At 40.4% G+C, this 26,022-nt stretch overlaps 1 protein-coding gene across 1 annotated transcript in view; it reads right to left on the bottom strand.

Moving 5' to 3' along the window:
• The window catches only part of ttll7 (tubulin tyrosine ligase-like family, member 7), a 243,320-nt gene that overhangs the window by 133,433 nt on the left and 83,865 nt on the right, over positions 1-26,022 (bottom strand). Inside the window, exons 5-6 of the mRNA XM_034179159.1 lie at positions 5,159-5,253; positions 2,973-3,120 (exon numbers count right to left, since the gene is read on the bottom strand). Coding sequence (XP_034035050.1) covers positions 2,973-3,120; positions 5,159-5,253 — 243 coding nt within the window. The remainder of the gene's footprint in view (positions 1-2,972; positions 3,121-5,158; positions 5,254-26,022) is intronic.

Raw genomic sequence — 26,022 nt, 5'->3', positions numbered from 1 at the left:
AAATCCGCAATACGGATCAGACGCGGATCAAAATTAGTCTATTCATCGAGAGTGTTAGTTTGCACCTCACTGTCACAAATATGAGTGATTGGGGCTCATTTGATTAAGACATAATGTAAATTATACAATCCCAATTCCAATGAAGTTGGGACGTTGTGTGAAATAAAAACAGAATACAATGATTTGCAAATCCTCTTCAACCTATATTCAATTGAATACACCACAAAGACAAGATATTTAATGTTCAAACTGATAGACTTTATTGTTTTTGTGCAAGTATTTGCTCATTTTGTATTGTGTTTTTATTTACATTTTACACAATGTCCCAACTTCATTGGAACTGAGGTTGTACATTAAATGGGGTTTTTAATGTCACATTTAAATGGCCACAAAATCTGTAATCCGAATCAGATCCGGATCGAACTTGTCAGTTGATAAAGGATATCATCCTACATAACTCTCCCAAATATGAAAGAAATTCAATCTTTTTTGACAGAGTTAATTTTTGAAGATTCGTTCAATGTTAAAAGACAGGGATTTTTCTAATTTAACAAGATTTTTTCTTTGACCTTTGACCTTGAAAATTTAATCAGTTCATCATAATGACATTAAAAATTGCTGGTTACAGGCTGTTCACAAACAGACAGACAAACAAACAAACAGAGGTGAAAATGTAACTATGGAACACAATTTGAATAAATTTGCCAGGTGTCTCAAATGTACACTGGTCTAGAATGAGACTGGAAAAGTGGTTGATGCATACATATTTTCGGGAGTAGTACCCAGTGTTTCCCTTTGCATAGGCTTGGCAGGACGGCTGACAGCTCTCCCAAATGATACATGCTTGACAATCAAAGAATTTTAACATCAGACCAGCAACAGCTGCACTCAGAAAACTTGAAGTAAAATTGTTTGCCGTGTGCATCTCTCCTTTACAAAATGATACAGTACTACATATCGAGACACATGGGCTATGATACGATTCAGGGATGATACATTTTTATTATGGAACAATTTAATTTGATGCAAAACAATCCAATACATTTTTTTAATGTAGGCATTCACTTTCCTTGAGAAATTAGAAGAATGAAGTCCAATATAGGCCCTGAGGCCTGTGGCTATTGGTCCTTATCTCTGGAAGCAGCTAAGAATCTAAAACTCCACCTGGACGGAACACAAGTCCAACACAGGTAGCTTCAGACTCTTCAGCTGGACTGAAACAAAACAAATTAAGTGTCTTGTCCAAGGACAGGTAGCATGACTGGGATTCAAACCGAGGTCTATACATTGGCATATTAGCTCCTTATACATTCAGCAGCCTGCTGTATGTGATAAGACTGATGATAAATTCGAATTAAACTAGAAGTGGCATTGCTTAGTTTCAAATACATATTTTATAAAAGACCAAGGCCCTTCTTCAGGTTTTTATTCCTGTGTGTAGCACATTGCTGCTGCCTCCGCTTAGACACTAGGGGCAGCACCATATAAAGCAGCACAATGTGCAGCACAGCAAAAGCCCAAAAGAAGAAGCCAGATGTTGTTAGCATAGCATAACTTTCCCGTTCTAAATCAGTACGACAATGTTAACAAACTGTGAATTCTGAACTGATGATAAAGTTGAAACGGCTACATTTATCCATTATACTGTCTACCACTATGGGACAGGTTGATTTTGTTTTTACCTTGAGCACAAAGGTAACATTCCTGTGACCAGTGTCATGAGATCCTTGCAAGGAACTCTATTTTACGATAGTTTAAAGATGAGCAAGTAGCAATGTAATTAGTGTAACCAGATTATAATGTTAAAATCAAGTCTTTAACCACTTCAGAGTACATTTAGATTGATTCAGTCTGTGCATAGAGAGAGTTGTATCTTATACTTTAAAAGTGAGCCCCTGATCTGTATCAGTGAATTGCTACATGCCTATAAATTGTACATCAGAATAAGTTTTTAAATTCAGGAATCCGGTGTATTAAAGCTTAAAGGTTTTCAGGGGTTAAACACACTGTTGAGCATTATTATCACTTTACCGGGGCATTGCTAGGCCGGTATCGTACATTTACATCGACGCTATCTGGCTATACCCGCCTGCTGTGTGTAAACTCACAGCCCAAGAACTGTCCGCAGAGGGGGGAAAAAAAAAACTAAAAAGTCGAGAAGTGTGTGTTGGTCCCAATACTGATATTCTGGATGATTTTCTCATGGATAGTATGACAATGAACAGCAGCCAGAGCAGCCAGCTTGATGAGGACGCACTGCCGAGTTTGGAGAGCAGCGCGCGCCAGCCGACACGACAAAAGTTAAGTGAGCCAATGTTTTAGGTATGCGTTACGTGTTGCGTATCTCAGTAAAAAGTGATGATAATGCAAATAACATGCTGTTGTCGTGCGGTATGCATTTTCTGAGTCCCTCCATCCATGCCCAGTCACCCGCAATGACAGATATTTGCCCTCGTCTAACTCGGGAGAATATCTGTCGTTTTGGGCGACTGGTCATGAACGTCGGGCCTCTGAAAATGCATACCGCCCTCAAAAAGCATGTTACTGTATTATTACTAATTAAGTACATGCCATACTCTGATAAGTACATGCTTAAAACATGTGAAACCTGTTACAAAGTTCAGTTCTTGAACTCATTTTGGAGTGGTCACAACACCTTAAACAGCCACTGTATAACTTATAAATGATACTCGTGGTTGAAACAAAGCCATTGGTTCATTCCTTAGACTGCTTGAAAATTTGGGTGGGAAAAATTAATGAGTAACACTGTCAGAGTGCACCACTTTGTGCTGGTGTTAAGTGTTCCAGACACTAGACTACCATTGCTTATGTGTCGGCAGTATACCGAAAATAGCAGGAGAGAATGTGTACAACTGTCTGAATATGAAGATTAGTCAAATTACGCAAACCTGGGTAAAGTCAATCCAAAAGTACACCAATGCTTATAGTGAATCAAATTCTTTGGATCTTACGAGCTCTTCTTTCCGTCTCTCTAGTGTCTGTCTCTGTTTCTCCCAGTCAGATGATGCAGCTGAGAGTTTTTTCATTGAGCCGTGTCCATAGAGCCGTCTTTGAGCCTCTGCCTTCTGCTGGGCCAGGTTGCGTTTCTTATCACTGGCTCTGCATCAGCATAAAACAAATACAGATTAAGTACAATGTGTATTAACACACATCGAAAGTCTGCACATACTAGACAACCTCTAAGCACAAATTTTGTTTCATCTCTGTTCCGCTGATTTAATAAGTTTTCTTTGTCCTGTCTCAGGTTTTCTTTTCTATTGCAAAATAACACATTACAGGTTTTACCCACATGTATTTACTTATTGTCCTCCTTCTTTGAAAAACATATTTCAATAGGGTTTTTTTTCAGATTACCTATAAATAATACTAAATACTATTCTAAGAATGACGATCTATGCCACAAAGAGCCAACAGTCTGCAGGTTTTTGTCACAGCGATCACCTCAGCAGGTGATTTCACTGATGAGCACCACTAGTTGAGTGGTTGAACTCATCAGTGAAATCACCTGCTGAGGTGATCGCTGCAATATATCCCTTCAGACTATTATCACTTCATGGCATAGTTGCCTCTGCACTTTAGACTTTACTCTTTAGAATTTTTTTTCAAAGCTGCATATTTATATGATGTGTGGTAGTAGCGCATTCATGTTGCTAAATGCTAGACTGATCTCAATTTGACTTTTGATTATCCTGGTGGTGGTGTGGTAAACAGAGAGAATTACATAAAAAAAAAAAAAAAAGCCAAAGACGTAGAAATGGAGCTACGACTCAAACAAGCCCACAACCGTCTGGATGAACGGGACCAGACAGCTAATTGTGAACAAGTGGGCCATTGCAGTTTGGAGAAAGGGCAATTCATTTTAGTCAATCGCTGGTCCTTTAAATTGGATATTGAGTGCTTCTGGGGACTGAAGTTTATCAATGTCCATGCCCGGCTGGGTCTGAATTGATCCATCGTTGATACAGTTGGTGTTCTGAGTGAGTTGAGACCTGACTTCACCTCTCCACAAAAATCAACCCCTCCTTTTAGAGAAGGAAAGCCATTACTTTATAAGGGAAAAAGTGAGCGAGGTAGAACAAAGGCCCCATTCAGTCCACCGTGAACTTAAGCTGTACATCCAGTAGAAACAGCCTACCACTGCCTTTTGATACCTCTTAGGATTTATTTGTCAGGAAATAGTGAAAATATTTCTTAATCTGTATGAACACAGCAAACATCAGCCAAGAAACAAACTATTCTGATAAAAGATTTTGATGTGCTGACTGATGGAGGACGGAATTTTCATTTGGGATGACTACACCTCACGCCGCACTTGGCGGACCTAACATGAAATTGATCCACTGGGTGTACGGTGGTTGTGCATGTGCATGACTTGTAGAACTGGGTTATATTTAAAGCACTAAGAGGAGGACAAACACAGAGAAAGAAAGTGAAAAAGAGAACAAAGATCCAAAGGTCTGGTGTAAGATGATCAATCAGCAGACAGACTAACTGTAACCAGGGACAAAAAAAGCATGCAAAGAAACACACATACACACTGCGTCTACAATACATGACATACAAATACGCATAAAGCAAATGAAAACAAACACAAAATAAAACCAACTCAGTGACAAAGTAAAGACAAAAATCATGCAGAGAGTGTAAAACAGTGTTTATAAACTACAGGCTAAAATGAGTCATTCTAACAAAAAGGTAAAATGCTTGAATCAAGGTACACAAAGAGAATAAGTGGAAGGCATAGCTTTGTAGTGTGGTTGTTATCTTTCAGTTCACTCACCCATTACAGCAACGCCGATGCACAAATTCACAAGGACAGACATTTTTGTTTGTTTTTGGTCTAGCTTCCCATTCAACTCAGACTGATGTGACCTCCTGCGACATCAGTCTGAAAGAACATGAAGGTTGAATGGTGGTGTGTTTCAAAGTAATTCAAAGTAATCAAAGTTTTCAGGGTTGACAAAGAAATAAAAGCAGAAGCATCGATCGGACTCTAAAAATATTCCCAAACACGGAAAATAAAGTTTTGCATGAGCGTTGCCTGCGTGTGCTGATGAATTTATGGGTTTCCCAGGTAGCATCTACGCTTGTCTCATCTGCATGCTGGCCTGAGCATGAAAGCCAGAGAGAACAGTACCTAATGTTGAGGAGTTTAAGAGCATTAAGCAGCGCTCCTTTCTTCACGTCGTAATCAATCTTCTGATCAGTCCCAAAACTTGGAGCTCGATTGATCTGCCAGAGAGGAAAGAAAGAGTAAGACATGTTTCTGGTTTGTTTCTCCTGTTCATCTCATTTTCCCTCATCTCACTTCTTAGTTCAGCAGACAGAAATGGATTGAGATTGACATTTTTTTGAAGAAAAAAGAGAGCAGAAAAAAAGGGCATTAGATTTATGGAGGCTTTTCTCTTTGATGGACACCATTTACTTTGAGCATATGGTTGGAATCAGAATTTTACACACACACGCACACAAATGTCAGTGCTATTATTGGACTTTCATTAATTTCTTTGAACTGTTCTTTTTCTGGGTCAGAATGACTAAACAACATATATTTTTAATTGGCCAAAAAAAAAAAAAAAAACACCCTAAGATTTTGATGCATGATTTTAAATGTATTTTTGGTATTCTGAAGTCAATACAGGGTCAAAATTATAGTAAGACTCAACAACACACACACACACACACACACACACACACACACACACAGATTGTAAATTTAGTGGTGCTAAAAGTTCCAAAATGTCTTAACTTGCCAAGGCCTCTTATTGTTCAATGAGTGATCATGATTGACTGCAGCTGGTAATAATAATACTAATAAAAATAATAATAACAATACTAACTAGGACTGCAAGCAGTCATATACGGGCCCTCGTTCCGTGCAACCGCCTACCCAGGCCAGTGGGTGCCCTTGTGAGCACATGTGGGCATGTGCATGCAGGGGCAACCACTCATCACATAGTTAAAATTTTAAACAAATCACACAGTGCATCAAGGAGTTATGACATGTTGATTGTTCATCCACTAGGGGGCGCTCAGTGTACAAACAGAGGGGCCGGGTGTGTTCAGGGGCCAACCGTCATCATACATGTGAAGTTTCAAGTCAATCAGGCAAAGCATGGAGTTATCATGACTTGATGTTCCATGGCAAAGGGTCAAAATGGCGGCACATAGCGGCCACACCCTTCAACATAGAGAAAAGGTTACAATAACTTTTGGTCAGTATCAACTTTGGATGTTGTCAAAGAAATTTGAAGTGCATTGGACAAAATCCCTAGGAGGAGTTCATTCAAATACAACGTGAGGAAATGATGGCAAAATGACAAGAAAATTAAAAATGGCCGACTTCCTGTTTGGAGTAGACAAATGGTGCAAGAGACTTTTTTGTACGTCTATGCAAGTCAGACGTGTACCAATTTTCATCTCCCTAGTACAAAAAAAAAACCCTATGAGGAGGAGTTTTTGAAAGTTTCAAGGGGGCGCTATTGAGGCATTTTGCCCCGCCCACGGGCAACGCCCCTATGAATTGTAAGAGGTTGTCATGCTTGACCTGTGTATCAATTTTCATGATGATATGACAAAATTAAAGCCGTCTAAAGGAAGAACGTAATTTCATGGCGAAAGGGCGATATTCGGTACGCCACCACACAGAAGCCGTTACTCGTAAGTTCATGGCGATCATCGCTTATGTTCACCAAGTTGTTCAGCATGTTTTAGAAGTGGAAGGAAGTTGATGGTGTTAAGTATGTGACATCAGGACCTGTTTAAGTATAATGTTCCATGGCGAAGGGTCAAAATGGCGGCGCCATACCGGCCACACCCTTCGACATAAAGAAAAGCTTTCGATAACTTTTGGTCAGTATCGTCTGTGGGTGATCTGGAAGAAATTTGAAGTGCATTGGACAAAATCCCTAGGAGGAGTTCGTTCAAATACAACATGTGGAAATCACGCCAAAATGAGAAGAAAATTCAAAATGGCTGACTTCCTGTTTAGAGTAGACCCATGGTGCAAGAGACTTTTTTGTACGTCTATGCAAGTCACACATGTGTACCAATTTTCATCTCCCTACTCCAAAAAAATCCCTATGGGGAGGGGTTTTTGAAAGTTTCAAGGGAGCGCTATTGAGGCATTTTGCCCCACCCATGGGCGACACCCCTATGAATTGTAAGAGGTTGTCGTGCTCGACCTGTGTATCAATTTTCATGATGATGTGACCAAATTAAAGCCGTCAAAAGGAAGAACGTAATTTCATGGCGAATGGGCAATATTCGGCACGCCGCCACACAGACGCCGTTACTCGTAACTTCACGGCGTTCATCGCCAACGTTCTCCAATTTGTTCTGCATGTTTTAGAAGTGGAATGAAGTTGATTGGGTTAAGTATGTGACATCAGGACCTCTTAAAGTAAAAATAGGACATTTCCCACCACCAAAGGGGGGCGCTATGGCGCAGGTGGGAACGTAAGATATGTAGACGTTCAGGGCGGAGCCCTCATCATGTTCAGCAAGTTTGAAGGATCTACGATGAAGTATGTGGGTGTGACAGCCATTCGAAGTGAAATGGCGTGCTCCGAAAAGCTCGCCAAAGTTTGACGACCCCTAGCAGCCACGCCTTTTGACTTAATTAGAATCTTTTGATAACTTTTGATCACCATTGTGTTGTGATGTTTTTGACCAAATTTGAAGTTGATCGGATGAAATCCCTAGGACGAGTTTGTTCAAATGTAAGTAGTGGAAATGGCCAAAAATGGCAAAAATTTGCTCAAAATCGAAACTTAAAATCAAAATGGCCGACTTCCTGTCGATATTTCACCATGACAGTAAGAGACTTTTTCGTGCGTCCTGGCATGGTAAATATGTGTACCGAATTTCGTGAGGCTACGATGAAAAAAGCCCAATGAGGAGGGGTTTTTGAAAATTTCTAGGGGGCGCTATTCCGCAATTTTTCTGCGACCATGTGCGAGGCCCCCAAAATATCGAATTTCGGATCCGCCTGGACGACTTTGGAAAGTTTGGTGAGTTTTTGAGCATGGGAAGAGGCCGAAATTTCGATTTCAAGAGTGAGAATAATAATAATAATAATAATAATAATAGTAATAAATAATAATAATAATAATAATAAACAGCGCAATTACAATAGGGTCCTCGTAGGACGTTGCCTACTCGGGCCCTAATAAATAATAATAATAATAATAATGATAATAATAAACAGCGCAATTACAATAGGGTCCTCGTAGGACGTTGCCTACTCGGGCCCTAATAATAATAATAAATAATAATAATAATAAACAGCGCAATTACAATAGGATCCTCGTAGGACGTTGCCTACTCGGGCCCTAATGATAATAATGACTTTATTCCAGACTCAAGAGTACATAGATACATGATATATACATATATGTGGGCAGTGGCAGTGTCTTTGTGCCAAAATAAACAGATTTTGTTTGAGAGCACTCACTGGATTGACCCACACAGGGTACAATTTGAATGTCCAAGGAGCTAAGTGCAGATCTGAGACAGAGAATCATACATTTACACATCAAAATGCATTTTTGGTAATCGAATTGCAACCAGATAGTGCTTCACCACATGACACGACAACTGTAAATGAACCCAAAGGGCACCGAGGGCGGATTGTGATCCTATGGGCCAAAGCATCTTCAGAGGTGGTCAGGAACCCATTGGAACCACACTGAACAACAGTGTAAATGCCTACAACTAACACATGGGTGGTACCAGATGGTCACTGGGAATCTATCTCTTTCTTTTCTTTATTTGACTGTGTGGCTGTGCAAGTATTTGTTTCTTCTGAATAACACTGCCGGGAGTCTTCTGCCATTTTTTATTTATTTATTTTAGGTTTGACAGTGCACACGTGTGGGTGGGTCTGTTAAGGTCCGCGCCCTCTCTCACCAGATTATCCTCTGGACCGCAGCTGAGCAGCTGCATAAATTAGAATTCTCTTCTGACTTCAACTAAAGCATTCCAGCTGTTAAAAACAGCGTCTTCCCTAGTTTTAAAAATCCAACTATACGAGAGTGAACCTACCTCCGTTTTATTTATTTATTTATTCTGATTCATGTGAGCCAGCAGAGGTAAGATGAGAGCTGGATAACAGTTCTTTCAATGTGGTCACTGGCAGGGTTGGACTGGGAACAAATTTTGGCCCTGGCAGACTCTGGACCAGCCCACTATTGGCCTGACAAATCCACTCCCAAAAACGCACACCCACCCGTCCATACCGAACCCCCAATGAACAAATACTATACACCTAAACACCATGAACACACACCTACACACACACTTTCACTGTCATTTCACCTTGATCATAGTACAAAACGGAAGCAAAAGCACAAGCGGAAAAAAGCTTTTGTGTCTCCAAAGTGTGTGTGTGTGTGAGAGAGAGAGAGAGAGAGAGAGAGAGAGAGAGAGAGAGAGTTCTATAATGATTATGCTATATAATGCTAACGAGAAGCTAACCACTGCTAGGATTCACACAGCAGCAAATTAAGGAGCTGAAGTCCGTAGCTGTTGCATTTAAAGACTAACAAAAGTAAAGCACAGTTAATTAAGATAAAAGAAACGATTCCAACCTTGTAGTCAGTACAGGGGCGGATCTAGAGATAAATTCATGTGGTGGCAAGCAGGGACAGGCACTATTATGTGGGGTGGCAATGTAATGTTTATGTATTATGCTATTATAGGTCAGGAATCTGGATTATAGCATCATGAGTCCAAGTTTCATATAGCCTAGAGCAGCGGCCCGCAAGCTTTTTGCGCCACGGACAAATTTTCATGTAACGTTAAAACAACATTTTTGCAGGCCAATATAGAAAAAACTATAAACAATGTGTGTATAAATGTGTGAGTGGAATCATAATTTCAAGCGCTCCAATGGGCATCATAGATCTGTAAATTGTGTTTTCATGATCACTAAATGAACATTGCTGTAGTAGTGCAGCAGATAACCAAAACAATTGTTCAGTTTGTGATAAAAGCATGAAATGTGGCACACATATTCTAAATTAACTAATGTTTATTTTCAGATATGGAGACATCCTGGAGGTGACCTCTAATGAGCTACAGGGGTCAATAAAGAATTACACAGGGGTCAAAATATAAAAATTCTCCAATCATGTTGAAAACTATACCACACTATTTGTGTGATCATAAGGATTCCAAAAATGTATAGTTTGGGCTATCCATGACTGAATGTTATGGAGTTATGGGGTAAAAACAGCAAAAATGGTGACAAAGGTCAGTTTCAGTTTGTACAAGGGTGAAAAGTTAAAGTTACTTCAGTTTTGGTAAAAAGTGATGCAAATTATTGGTTGAGTCAATAGGATTAATAAATGGAATAGTTCTGACTAGGTCGAATGCTTGGTCTCCAAAGTAAAGGTCAAATAAGGTTGACGTCCATTGGATTCTATGACATGTGACATGTTACCTCGTAACATGATAACTTAGCGTGATAGATGGTGCAAACTATTCCTTTTAAAAATAGTATTAACTAAACCAATAATTGGTATAATTTTTTACCAAAATTGGAGCAAGTTTATCTTTTGACCCCTGTACAAACTGAAACTGACCTTTGTCACCATATTTGCTGTTTTTACCCCATAACTCCAGAACATTCAGTCATAGATAGTCCAAACTATACCTTTTTGGAAGCTGTGTAATCAGATAAATAATGTGGTATACTTTTCAATATGATTGGAGCATTGTTAAAGTTTGACCCCTGAGTAATTTTTATTGACCCCTGTAGCTCATTAGAGGTCAGCTCCAGGATGCCTCCATATCTGAAAATAAATATTAGTTAATTTAGAATATTTGTGCCAAATTTTATGCTTTTATCACAAACTGAATGATTGTTATGGAAATTTTAGGGCAATTCTACAGTAACGGAATTATAATCTGACCTAATCTGTAGTCGTTAGATGCAGAATGTCCAGATTTTGCTGCTGTTGTAATTCCAGGGAGAGCGCGAAGCGCAGCTTGTGCTGCATTCAAGGGCACTCAGAGAGCACAGTTTTCCCCCGTTAAAGTCATTTGCAAGGTCCCTTTTTTGAAAAAAATGTCACCCACTTCTGATTGGGGTGGCAACTGGGGTGGCAAGAGCTATTTTTAGGGTTGCAGTTGCCACCCCATGCCACCCCAGTAGATCCGCCCCTGAGTCAGTAGAAGAGCGGAGAGAAGTCCAGGCGCCGAGGAGTCAGTCAATTCACAGGGGCGGGAGCGGCCGCCTGCTCTTCCTGCAATCTGATTGGCCACCCTGTATGCTTCTCCAATTTTCATTGGCTGTTGGTCATGCCAATCATTGTGCTCGATGTAAGTCACCGTTGTGTGATGAAACGGAAACAAAACTGAAACCTAGAATAAGACTGCGCAGTGTATGAAACACTACAGAACTTTTATTTTGACACAAATTCAGGAAGTGGTTCTGCAGCTGCGCCGATTAAATGCTGTAGCTTCACCGATCACGGACTTTCCTTGTGTTGACAGCAGCGCATGGTTCGAGAACACTGTATTTCCATAATCTCTATAAATATGGGAGGGCCAGCCCATGCACGTCTAAACGTGCAGCAACCCACTGGGCAAATGCCCAAAATCACCGATTATCAGTCCGAGCCTGGTCAATGGAGATACATTTTAATGTAAGGTGTAAATGGAATCAGGTTAAAATTGTATCTAGATAGAATCAGGACATGAGACAGATTTGCCAGGTGTAAATGAGGCCCCTGTTGGAGCAAGTCATAAACAACTGAAGATTTCAAGATCATCAGTTCAAACAACTGTACACAAGTACAAACTAAAGCACCACACTCATAGAGCAAAAACCTCCGCCAACACTAGTTTCCAATTCCACAAAATTTTTACCTTGGAAAAAGTTTTCAAGGTCAAAGTCCTGTTAGAAGTGGCTTTTCTTCGGTTAAATTAGATGTGATCAAATGTCCGGAGTATGTATTTAGCTCATGTACTTGAATCAAAGTTTCTTAGTGGTTGTCAGGTTTTTTGTTTGTTTTTTTTTTTTTAGTTTCTGAATTCTTTTTCAGATAATTTTCACAGAACACTGGCTATCACTGCTATGCACAATTTGTTGTTGCTTTCTGACTGATAACTGGAAGATAAACAAACAGGCATAAAAGTAAAACCTCTATCCAATTTTGTTGGTGCAGGTAAATCCATAACAGAAAAATTAGTGTGACTGAGGCATTTTTAAGTGAGATATCAAATTCAAATGTCCACAAAATCCACAATCCGGATCAGATCCGGATTAGTGAGTGCCAGATAGTGAGTGCCAGTCTGCACCTCACTTTCAAATAATGAGTTATTAGGCCATGTTTGATTAAGATATAATGTAAAATATACATTAAATTGGGTTTTCAATGTTAAATTTAAATCGACACAAAATCTGTAATCTGGATGAGATCCAGATCAAACTTTGCCAGTTGATAAAGGATACCATCCTATATAATGAATAATAAATAAATTTGATCTTTTTTTTTTACAGAGTTATGAATTTTTGAAAATTCATTCAATGTTAAAGATCGGAATTGTTCCAATTTTCCAATATTTTTCATGACTTTGACCTATGACCTTGAAAATGTAATTAGTTCTTACCTATGAGGATATGAATCTTCAGTAAAAATGTCATCATGACATATGAAAAAACTGTGGGCTCCAGGCTGTTCACAAACAAACAAACAAACAAACAAACAAACAAACAAACAAACAAACAAACAGGGGCCAAAAGATAACCTCCTCCAATTTAGTTGGTGGAGGAAATTATTGAGAGGCGTAGTTACTTTAACAAGGTCTGGACGAAGGCCCAAACTATCAACCTCATCTGAGAGGAAATACATTTGGATGGTCATCAACAACAAAAAAACCACCAAGACACAGGCTTGCCATGAACTGGAAGATACTGAAACACCAGTATCACTGTCCACACGCAAGCCAGTTTTACATTAACGTGGACCTAGTGAAGACTGCCCAAGAAAGAATCCCCTACTCCCAAAACAGCACATTCAAGCTCAGGTAATATTTACAGATGACCACATGGACAAAGAGCGAAACTCTCTGGAGGAAAGGTTCAAGTGTCACAGACGGGTAGCGTGAGTGGGACATGTAGTATATAATGTTACATGAAGTCACAGTGGTGCACACACAGGTCACAAACTACACAATTCACGCTTGATATAGACCTCTACACATAGCACACTCATCTGTCACCAAATACCGCAAGTGTTATAAATCCATCCTCTGAAATTTGCTGATCAAAATCAGAGCTCCATAAGCAATATGGGCAAAGATCACTGCGCTGGCACGCAATCTTGCATGCCAACAAGTAAACTCACCGTAAACTGTGCGAGGCACTGCAAACAATGACACGCAGTGTTTGTGCAATGTGCACACTAGCACACAGCCCACACAGTTTCAGTGGTGTCAAAAGTACACACATTTGTTACTTAAGTAGAAGTATAGATACTGTAGTTTAAAAACACTCTGGTAAAAGTTGAAGTATCAACTTGTCCTCTTTACTCAAGTAAAAGTGAAAAAGTATGTACTCCAAAACCTACTTAAAGTATAAAAGTATAAAGTAACTTTAAAAAAAAAAAAAGGTAGATGCCACTATATGAATTGAAAGCTTAATTTAAAAACTTCGTTCTACATGTGGCCCAAGACCCAAAACTACCCCCCAACACCACCTACACGAAAATGTTTCAATTCTAGAAGCTCTGAAATGCAATCTGGGACTATTCCAGACAATAAACTGCAGTGAGTGCAGCATCCATTTAGTGAAGAAAAAAAAAAAAAAAAAAAAACTTTCCTTATTCAAATTCATTCCAGTAGTATTCTGCTCTTACTAGGATGCAGCAGTTTTCTAGTTTGGCAGATAGTTCTGGAGAAAATCACTGAAGAAATTAACAAATTGAAAATATGGTTTGACCGAAACAAACTGTCATTAAATAAGACAGGGATGAAGTGGAGGTGTAAGAGTCACTAGGTGTTCACAGGAAACACTTATTTATTTATGTATGTTCATTGTTAGTTGCTTTTATATGTTCTGTTGTGTTTCTATTCAGGTTCTTTTTGCCTCTTTCTCTAAAATTTTATATAATAATCATTAGATTATTAATATATAAACAAAAATAAATTTAAGAAATATTACAATTTGAAAACAAATGCACCCGAACGTGATGACTGCTGCAATTGCTTAATGCTAACTTTTAACATTGAAAATGCCATAGACATGCTAACGTGTTAGCGGCGCTCCCGTTTTTAAGTTATAAAATACATCTATCAACTGTTTCAGAAGTCCATAACAGGTCGGTTTAACATAGAAAAGGTAAATAATACTCACAGAAGTATGCTCTTTAGGGTTTTAGCAGGGGAAAATTAAGCGAAAGAAAGAAAGAATAAACTAAGCAATAGGTCGAAGATTCAATCTGCGAACCACTGCTTGGATTGGTTCACGGTTCAAAGCAAAGCCGTGCTGCAGAAAAGTTGATTACAGGCGCACCTGACGTGAAATATGTATATATAACATTAAACTGAAGCCAAGAGTAACGAGGCTGTTTGTTTTAAAAATGTAAGGAATAGAAAGTACAGATACTTGTGTGAAAATGTAATGAGTAGAAGTCAGAAGTAGGCAGAAAAATAAGTAATGGAGTAAAGTAACGAAGTATTTGTACTTCGTTACTTGACACCTCTGCACAGTTTACAACTGGTGAAGTAACCGAAGAAAGTTGCAGTATGTAGTTTTTCTAATCAAAAACACAGAAGCCTATAACTCTTATAGAGTTGTAATGGTTAACTTGGTGGCTTCCCTCACTAGTCTCCTTCTTGTATGATCACTCAAGTTTTGAAAACTACCTACTCAAGACAGATTTACCATAGAGTGCCACACTGTTTTTAATTTAAGTCCAAGACATATTCAGTGACTAAATCAGTTGTGTGTATAAGGTAGTGGAAAGTAACCTTAGAGCCAACAGAGCATGGACAGAATAAGCCACAATTAATGATTTGAGATATAAAGACCAATACCACCAAAACCCAAAGCTGACTGTCATTATTAACAAACTAACTTCCATCATGTGTGTAAAATATTCAAATATTAGCTTTTGTAATATGACACAACAATTCCTTTATTCTTTTTCAATGTTCCTTCTGTTTGCTTCCCCCGCCCCCCCCATCCCCAAGGTGAGACGAAGAGAATGTCTGAAACAACAAAAGGTCCAGCAAACAAGGCAAAGGAATTGGAGTGTGGGCAGATGAGTTTGCAACCGTGATTGGAATTGCTTTCCTGTGAAGTGACTTCAAATGACAATACAACAGATGCTCACCGAACGGCTGGCTCCTGCTGATATGCTTCGATTGTGAAGATAAGTCGGGTCTCTTAAGCTCATTCCAACACTCAACCCACCTACTTCCTTTGATATATTAAAACAATGTAAAGCCCTAGTCACATTATGACAGATCAAAGAAATGTATGAGGAACTGATTCTATATGTTCACGTTCATTTCCCATCAGCAAAATGTGCACCTTGTCAACTGAAATGTCAGTTAAGTCCATTTCAGAATCTGCGTACACATGAAGCCACTGAAAACAGCTGAAAACGGTATAGTATATATATATATGCCAGGCCTATATGCAGCACTGTAACACTCCCACAAAAAACATAGAAGACATGGAGCATGTGCATAAAGCTTACGTACTGTACTGTACTTGTATATAAACCAGCGTAAGGAGCTAATCACTGTGGCAGCAGAAACGATAACTTCACAAAGCAGCACACTGAGTTAAAATGAAGTATTTCAATCTGACCCGTTGCATCTTTTCAACTGGATTAATTATCACAGACAGCCGAAAAATGTTATCCACATCAGACACCATTGTTTTAGAAGACTACATCTGGAAACGCTTTAATTCTTCATCATAAAAATTCCTTGTGAAAACAAATGCAGGGTGGAGGTGTTTTTAAAGTCAGTGTTTGTTTTTCCGCTTAATTTTTGCTGTCAATGCTAGGGGACTGGAGCCCAGCAAACGAGCAGGTTTCTCCGGGTGCGTTTCTGAGTCCAAACTGGAAGACCTCGCTGCTTGTCCTGCCACCAACAAGGAGAAAATAACTTGTTTTACAAGTTGAAAGTCTTTTATGAAATTATTTTTATTAGTCACAATGGCCCTTTTATTCACGCCAGCATTCACCAAACCATTCTTTGCGACAAAAATAAATTCCATCAAGGATCCACCAAGATGAAAAAAGTTTGTTAAATTACGCTGCTGACAACAACAACATACAGTCTATTATGAATATTAGACGCTGGTATGCTCTGTGGGAAAATTAATTAAAACATTTTTTCTTGTTACATGAGGTCTTGTGGATGGCTGAGGTTAGAGAAGTAGGCCTATGACATCATCGTTTCACAGAAGCTGTGTATTGGTTGTACACACAAAATCACATTTTGAGATTTATCCAATCTGGAACCAGTTTTCAAAAAGCAGTGTTTTCTGCCCTTAATTTGAGCGGAAGAACATGGATACAACTAGTGACCTAAATGAAATGTTGGAGTACCAGGAACCAGATTGGTTCCCACTGTTTACAGTGAAAGTCCTATCTCTGGGGGTATTTGTAATATTGTCCAGAAGAGTTGCAATGCATGGCATGGAGGACATTCGGTACTTGTTAAGGAGTTGAGAAAGTGGGCAGTGATGGCACACAAAGAGGCATTTATTCAAGGAATCTGTTATCAGGTAACACACCACCTGTGACCTATTGCATGGACAGCTGACCTGCTTACAGAAAACCTGATGCACTCTGTTCCTCTAAACCTACACCACATGCCATTACAGTCATGACAAGTGATGGCATAGTCCTCACAGATGATTCTGCTGTGCTGTGGCGTGGGATGACTGCTTTGGCTAGTTGCATAAGGCCAGTTCTCTTCTGTCAAGATGTTGGACATCTCTGGTACCAGGGTTCTGGTGGGTGATTTGACTTGTTGTCACCCAGTGGAAAGGAAAGGGTAATCACCTAGATCAAGGTTTAGTTCAAGAAATGCCAGGGAAGACCTCATGGAATCATGAAGAAGCTGTATGAAGGAGTTTGGCAAGCTGATATGTTTGCAGTTGAACAAAGGTCCAAGTCTTTAGGGGCCTGGTGATTCCAGTCTTACTGTATGGTCATGACAACGACATACCAACTATCAACCTAAGGCAATAACTGGATGTCTATGGTACTATGTGTCTCTGGAGGATTCGTGGGTACCATTGGAATGAGTTTGCACCAAAAAATCCCAAATGGTCACAGGAAGACTCAGATGAGGCACAGTGGGTGCACTGTGAGGGAACATCAGCAATGACATTATGGCCATGTGACACACACAAGGACCCCAACAACTGAAAAAGGCCAAGGGAATGTCAATGAGCAAGTAGTTTCATATTGTGACCTGTTTCATTGTCATTCATTTGACCTGAAGTTGATTTTAACTGTTGTATTTGCATTAAGGAGGTCCAAAGAGGTAATGATGCAGGTGAAAAACAGTCAGACAAATAACAGAAACGATAGAAGTGCTGCACAGCTCCTTTACAGAGCTATCTATCACTTGTAAAGGGTTGCAGGTTATCACAAATTCCATTGATCTTTCTGTGCCATTTTTCTGAACTAGCCAGTACTAATCCTAACACAAACACACTTACTTCTTTGTGGCAGATTTGTCGGCAAACATTGCTACCAGGAACCAAGAGAACCAGATTTGTGACTGTGCTGCCAAGTGCGGGGTAAGTATATCCAAAAGAGTGTAATTATGGAGATGTTTTCTTTGTGGATCATGAGCAAGCTGTAAAAAGCTGTGTAATCTTCCCGGAGCCTTTTGAACCATCATATCCAGAATCACTGCAACTAGTTCAAACTAGACAAACACAAATACCACAAGCAAGCAAATCAACACCAACATTAAATGTGCACAGGTTTATAGAGCTGTGACTTTTTAATTATGTGCATGCACAGGTTTTGCCACACAGTAGCCATTCATCAGGAGGACAAAGCTATGTGATGAATGTCTTGTAGCTGCAAAAGAGGAACAGAGACCAAAGCTGGTTCTTTCACTCAGTGGAATGAATCAGACAATACATCCCCTCTGTGAGCGAAAAGGACAGCACCACACTTCGACCTCAGGTTCCTTACTTCAGGAAAGAAAAATAGTGCACAAAAGAAAAAGAGGGTGGCTGTTTTCATTTATAGAAGTCCTTGATATGACAGCTGCAATGAAAAAACTATGACTTTGGAGAGTAGCAGCCTATAGGTAACAGGCAGAGTGGCAGTGATCCTGGCGACGGTTGTCTCATTACTTGTCTTCATTTCTTAGTTTGATTTCGGGTGTCAAGCTGTCATGGGGTAGACTGGCATCGCAGCACTTGCTGTCTGTCTTTGCTCTCATTCAATCTTGCTTCTCTTCTCTTTTTACACTGCCTGTCATCCATGATGTCTTGTGGTTGGTTTGTCTTCCTATTCTGTTTTTTTGTTTTTTTTGTCACCTCTCCCAACCATCCCCTTACTTGGTCATTCATTCCGCCTCTTGCTTGCTACCTTGTCGTTCTTCGTATTCATAGATTTCTCTCTGGCAGAGGAAGTTGGATCATTCTGGCCGTAATGAACCCCTGCAGGCTTCCAAAACCCCCACTCTGATTTCTTTAAGTGACTCTGGCAAGGTCTTAAAAGAGGCCTCAGCTGCTCCAAGACACATTCAATAAAAATGTCAGATGGAAAGATTAGAAACGCCTTTTCACTTATGCTTTGATTTGCTTGAGCATCAGTATCACATCAGCGTAATCCAGATATCACTCAGTCACAGCGCGGAATAAGCCAGCAAGAAAAAAAATCCTGCATATTTTTACAGGACATTTTTCCAACATCCAATCTTTCAGTTAAAGATAAAGAGTAGGTGTATTGCAGGCATGACACATCCTTCTTAATTTAATTTCCCAATTAGGTGTGACTAAGGCAAACCTAATTGAAAGCTTTCAATTAGGTTTGCAACAGGGGTGTCACTGTGGCAATCCCTTGGTGATGAAAGATGGCGTCTTGGTCAATTCCCAGATGGGATATCTAGACACCCAGAGCCTATCTAGAGATGCCTGTGCATGGGTTTGTTTAACGTGGGCATGTTGTTGCACGCAAACAAACACACAGTCCTTGAGAAATCCTTTGCCTGGTCCAGTGGTCGGGAAATCCCAGACAATTGGGGTCTGAGTACCTGCTGCAACTTTCATCTACCTTCACAGGCATTGGGTTACAGGTTATCACCTCCTCCACCTGATCCACCGTTGAGGACTACTTGTTTCATTCAATTACATCTATACTGGGACTTCAGAATCAATGTAAATATACTATGAACTGGTTGATAGTTCAATTTTAACATTATAGATCAGATATGTTAAACTTGTTTCACTTCAATTTCTACGCATATATGTAAACATTTGAACTTTATGCTCAGTTCACAATTTGTATATACTGCCATACCTGTGCAGAAGGGGAAAGGTCTGCTTTGCTGTTTGTGCTATGTTAACAATAGCTGACTTCATTGTCTGGGGTTCTTCCATGTTGCACTTTCTGCTACTGTATGAGGTCTGTTAGAAAAGTATCCGACCTTTTTATTTTTTCAAAAACCTGATGGATTTAAATCATGTGTGCTTGCATGAGCCAACCTTGAACCTTCGTGCGCATGCGTGAATTTTTTCAAGCCTGTCGATTGCATCATTTACTGGTAAGCAGCCTTTGTGTGAGGTGGGTGTCGCGCGCTCGTGTTTTTTCATTCCAAGGAAAAAGACGGAACAACTGGAGCAGCGCGACTGCATCAAATTTTGCCAGAAAGTGGGCGACAGCCAGGTGGAAACCATTCGGATTATTCAGACGGCTTTCGGTGACGATCCTATGGGCATCACACAGATTAAGGAGCAGTACAACCGGTTTAAAGACGGCCGCACAACGGTGGAGAGCGAGCCGTGCTCCGGTCGGCCATCAACATGCTGAAATGACCAGCTCATTTCCAAAGTGAACGCTGTGGTGATGTGGGACCGTCGTGTGACTATCCGAAAAATTGCGGAAGAGGTGGACATCAGCACTTTTTCGGCACATTCCACTGTGACAGACGATTTGGCCGTGAAAAGAGTTGCAGCGAAATTCATGCCGATGGCTTCGGCACAAAGCTGACGGAGCAAAAGCACCTTCGTGTTGAAGTCTCACAGGACATGTTGTGACATGCTCACCTCTTCCACAATTTCTCGGATAGTCACAAGACTGAAAAGCCACCAAAAGCTGTTTGAATTTTCCGAATGGTGGAAGAGGTGAGCATGTCACAACATGTCCTGTGAGACTTCAACACGAAGGCACTTTTGCTCCATTAGCAGCTTCGTGCCGAAGCCATCGGCGTGAATTTTGCTGCAACTCTTTTCATGGCCAAATCTTCTGTCACAGTGGAATGTGCCGAAAAAGTGCTGATGTCCACCTCTTCCCCAATTTCTCGGATAGTCACACGAAGGTCCCACATCACCACAGCGTTCACTTTGGAAATGATCTGGTCATTTCAGCATGTTGATGGCCGCCCGGAGCGTGGCTCGCTCTCCACCGTTGTGCGGACGTTTTTAAACCGGTTGTACCACTCCTTAATCTGTGTGATGCCCATAGCATCGTCACCGAAAGCCGTCTGAATAATCCGAATGGTTTCCACCTGGCTGTCGCCCAGTTTCTGGCAAAATTTGATGCAGTCGTGCTGCTCCAGTCGTTCCACCATTTTCCTTGCAATGAAAATCCGACGAGAGACTACACCCATCCTCACACAAAGGCTGCTTACCAGCAAATGACGCAATCGACAGGCGTGAAAAAATTCACACATGTGCACGAAGGTTCAAGGTTGGCTCATGCAAGCACACGTGGTTCAAATCCATGAGGTTTTTGAAAAAAATAAAAAGGTCGGATACTTTTCTAACAGACCTCATATATGGAGCTGCCCTCACTGGTGAACAAAAGGTAAGTCAAGGCAGCGTCAATGTGCTGAACACACTAGTAAAATCCTGAAGAAGGTGTGTACTTGAATGTAAGCAAGGAATCTTTTACATTCCTATTTAAGTAAATTTATGTCCCCAATGTGTCCAAGTGGCTACAAGTTAAGATCAAAAACTCTTTTACGTTTTGAGGTCCCAAAGGTCAGAATTGAACCTGGCTAGAAAGCTTTTAGCATGAGTCCCATCACATGGAATAAACTCCATGATTTTTTAAAACTCAATAAGAAATTAAAAATGCTTTGTTAGACACTCAAGTTTTTTTCTATGAATATTTTAATTTGTATTTCTGACCTTTAATTTTCTCATTTTATTTATTTTTATTATTTTACTTTTTGTTTTGACATTTTACTGTTAATTGTGATTTCAGTGGTTTTATGTACCTGTTCTTGCATCTCTGGCGCTGCTGTATTGGCCAGGTCTAACTTTCAAATGAGAGTTCTGATTATCAATGTGATTTTAACCTGGTTAAATAAAAGAATCCAAGGCCACTCTTGGCTCATTCATCATGAAAATGAATCAATCAATCAATCAATCAATTTTTTTATATAGCGCCAAATCACAACAAACAGTTGCCCCAAGGCGCTTTATATTGTAAGGCAAGGCCATACAATAATTATGTAAAACCCCAACGGTCAAAACGACCCCCTGTGAGCAAGCACTTGGCTACAGTGGGAAGGAAAAACTCCCTTTTAACAGGAAGAAACCTCCAGCAGAACCAGGTTCAGGGAGGGGCAGTCTTCTGCTGGGACTGGTTGGGGCTGAGGGAGAGAACCAGGAAAAAGACATGCTGTGGAGGGGAGCAGAGATCGATCACTAATGATTAAATGCAGAGTGGTGCATACAGAGCAAAAAGAGAAAGAAACAGTGCGTCTATAGCAGCATAACTAAGGGATGGTTCAGGGTCACCTGATCCAGCCGTAACTATAAGCTTTAGCAAAAAGGAAAGTTTTAAGCCTAATCTTAAAAGTAGAGAGGGTGTCTGTCTCCCTGATCTGAATTGGGAGCTGGTTCCACAGGAGAGGAGCCTGAAAGCTGAAGGCTCTGCCTCCCATTCTACTCTTACAAACCCTAGGAACTACAAGTAAGCCTGCAGTCTGAGAGCGAAGCGCTCTATTGGGGTGATATGGTACTACGAGGTCCCTAAGATAAGATGGGACCTGATTATTCAAAACCTTATAAGTAAGAAGAATTTTAAATTCTATTCTAGAATTAACAGGAAGCCAATGAAGAGAGGCCAATATGGGTGAGATATGCTCTCTCCTTCTAGTCCCCGTCAGTACTCTAGCTGCAGCATTTTGAATTAACTGAAGGCTTTTTAGGGAACTTTTAGGACAACCTGATAATAATGAATTACAATAGTCCAGCCTAGAGGAAATAAATGCATGAATTAGTTTTTCAGCATCACTCTGAGACAAGACCTTTCTGATTTTAGAGATATTGCGTAAATGCAAAAAAGCAGTCCTACATATTTGTTTAATATGCGCTTTGAATGACATATCCTGATCAAAAATGACTCCAAGATTTCTCACAGTATTACTAGAGGTCAGGGTAATGCCATCCACAGTAAGGATCTGGTTAGATACCATGTTTCTAAGATTTGTGGATGCTGACATTAAACAATGAATGCTGACATTAAACAACCAATAGTATCAGATTACATCATATCACAGTGAATAGAATTGCCTTGAATCAAATCGTTCCACAATAAATACAAAAATAAGTATTGTTCCTGAATAGTATCATAGCCCATTCACACTGTACTTTTTTTTTTTTATAAGGGAGAGATGAACATCCCTACAAAGCAACTTGGGAATATTTCTGTAGACAGTTGTGCAGTAAAAACTGTAGGCGTATTTTAAAACTCACCATCTTGTTGGAAATGCCTGTTAAGTGCAAGTACTGGTCATGCTGGTACTGTGGGACAAACAAAAGCTGCAACCAGCAGCTTTTACATGGCTCATTTGATTTGACAAAGTCTCCTAATTTCCGGGCAGGAAATTGTGTTCACTGTCTGGCTAGAGAGAGGATCACTCTGCTAGCATTTGTCCACCCTCCAGGAGAGAGCTGACAGCAAGGACACATCTAAAACTGATGGCATCAAATCCCAGCAATAACACTATTTTAACCACATCCATAGGCTGTCTTTCCACTCCTAAACACCTAAAGAGAACACAGCGAGATCAATTCACACTTGTGGTACAGAGTCAAATCTTATCGTGATTGTATGTCTCTCTGCAACAACGGGCACTGAACAGTCTATAAGTAGGGGTTCTGCTGTGTCACCCGAGCCTAATAACATAGCAACGGCTATGGATCAACATCAATCAGCTGCCTTTTCCACAACAAATTACTGCCAACCATCGTCATCTATTCTGTGTCGGGAATACTCATCAAACAATTGCAAGGGGCTGACTCTGATTAATCAATTCAGAAAAAAAACAACTTTGTTGTTATTATTCTGAGCAGAGTGTAAACAGCCACTGCTTTGACAGGCCTCCCATTCTATCCCGCACACTCGAGGGTATCGGCACAGTTCAACCGCTGTCAGAATGGAGTGTTTGCTGCTGCACAATGCTGGAATGAGAAAAGGAGGGAGAGAGTGAGCATGAGTAGCAGAGCGACAGAAAGACAGACAGCTGGCCGCCCTGTTAAGTCGCTCTCTTGTTTCAGCCATCTTATCAATCACTGTTTTGTTCTTTTTGTGGCGTTTTTAGTGGCCGAGTCGGACACGGGGAAACTCCAGCTGAGCATGCCAAGCTGCTGGTAAAGGCCCTGAGAGCGAGTGGGCTGACGCCTAGCATCGCCTCCGCTCAGCCTGACCCGCTTCCCTAACTGTCTGATTGCGCACTGTTAACTTTTTTTTTCTCTAAAGATTCAGATATGTACACCACCACTAAAAGCAAAATAAGCTGCAAAGATGCATCAAAAAGCCCACACAGAGATGCCACCACAAGCACGCACACTTCTCTTCAAGCTAAAAACTCACAAACATGCAGGAATGTATCATACTTGAGGTCCAAACTAATGGTTCGGTCATAAAACGGAAAGAATATCCATCTTCGTTTTCAGTCTGATACACTCAACTGCACACATGATACAGCCATATGTCAGTCATAAACATGCAATATACTTCTATTTGTTCCATCTCAATCACACACACACACACACACACACACACACACACACACACACACACACACACACACACACACACACACACACACACACACACACACACACACACACACACACACACACACACACACAGTGTCACCGGTAGTGCCATACATGCCTGATGATAAATGAGTAAATGTTGGGGTGTGTTTTCAACTGTCCCACATTCAAGGCCTGTGCGCTCCTAATTTGATACTTATTCCATGAAATAGTCATGTTGGGGGAAAATGGATGTGGATAGAGACAGACAGTCCCATATATCATTCTAATTATTCTTTAATAAGCCTCTTATAAGCAAAAGACTGGCTCATGGGTAACTACTGCCACCTAGAGTTCACCAATAGAAAGATGCCAACTCAAGAACTAAGCCTGGTATCTGTGGGCATGAAAATCAGAGTAAATCCAACAAATTGCAAAATGATTAATCAAAAGACTAAAAAAAAAAAAAAAAAAAAAAAAAAAAAAAAAGCCAAAGTGGAGAGACAAAACACCAAACTTAGTATTCTCCTCTATCATTTTTCCACCTTAGAAAATTCAATCAGGAAGGGATAAAAAGTATTTGGAGAGCACAGGTAGTAAGTAAATTCCTCCTTAATCACGCTGAATACAAAATAACCCTCATCTAGGATGTTGTAGGGGTTAGAAAACACTTCTCATATTGCCTGAGGAAGTATCTGAAAGGCATAGTAACCTTCTCCAAATCCTTCATCCAAGACTCAAAGGGAAAACAGCTACACTTTGAATGGCTAGGGTTTAGACTTTTATGAAAAGCTACAGAAACATTAAATTTTCATCTCAATTTGTGTACATGAAATAGAACTTCAACGGAATGTTTACATAAGTGTGAGGCTGTATTTATTCCACTTGGGAAGCCAACGAGATCGATAGGACAAAGTGGTCTCTGCTGTTGTAATTCAGTTGCAATTCGCGTTTGAGCGCATGTGTATATTGAAGTGTGCATTGTGGCATCTGTTTATACTTGCCAGGGTTGACAACTCACCACAAGATGCCCCCCCCCGCAATACAAACACATACACTTGCAATGAAATGAAAAAGGAAGTCTGGATAATGTTGGCTCTGAGGGATGGACAGGAAAAACCAAACTCATCTTGAAACAATCGGCGACAGAAGGCTACACAATGGAAAGCTGAAGGAAAGGCTGAACGGAGGGAATGAACGGCTGAAGAATTGTCAGCCTTGAGGGAGCAGTCAAGCTTCAGTTTGCCGGTCATTGAGACACAAAGAAATCTGCACCACAGCTGACCCAAGTGCGCCCACCTCATTAGCTGCCAATCACTCGCACAGTCTGTCCTAAAGGGAGGCCGGAGGGAAAGAGATGAATGAAGAGATGCCAGTGAAGTTGCAACCAAGGTGCTTCTGCTTCACCATGTGATGATATCTCAAAACTGGATGCCACACCAAACATAAAACACCTTCCTCCTCCTCTCACATTCTGAGTTGGTCTGTGTGTTTAGGCAGTTTTCCTCACGCTGCCTGTCTGGCTGGATTTAAGAAAAGAAAAATGAAAAAAAAAAAAAAAAAAAAAGCAGTGGAAGCTGAAGCTTGATGAGAGGCAGATCATAGTTGACAACGACACAAACACACTGGAGAGCACTTTTCTAAGAGGGACACAGACCACACAGCCAGACACACAAACAGTGGACACATTCACACAAAAACACCAAATTGCGTAGTTTATATGCAGTGACTCTCGTGTGTTTATTGTGCAGAAGAAACACTCGTACAATACTTATGCATGTAATCCA

Source organism: Thalassophryne amazonica, chromosome 10 (genome assembly GCF_902500255.1).
Source record: "Thalassophryne amazonica chromosome 10, fThaAma1.1, whole genome shotgun sequence".
Taxonomy (NCBI): domain Eukaryota; kingdom Metazoa; phylum Chordata; class Actinopteri; order Batrachoidiformes; family Batrachoididae; genus Thalassophryne; species Thalassophryne amazonica.
The sequence above is the reverse complement of the archived record's forward strand: the minus strand, read 5'-3'. Positions and strand labels throughout refer to the sequence as shown.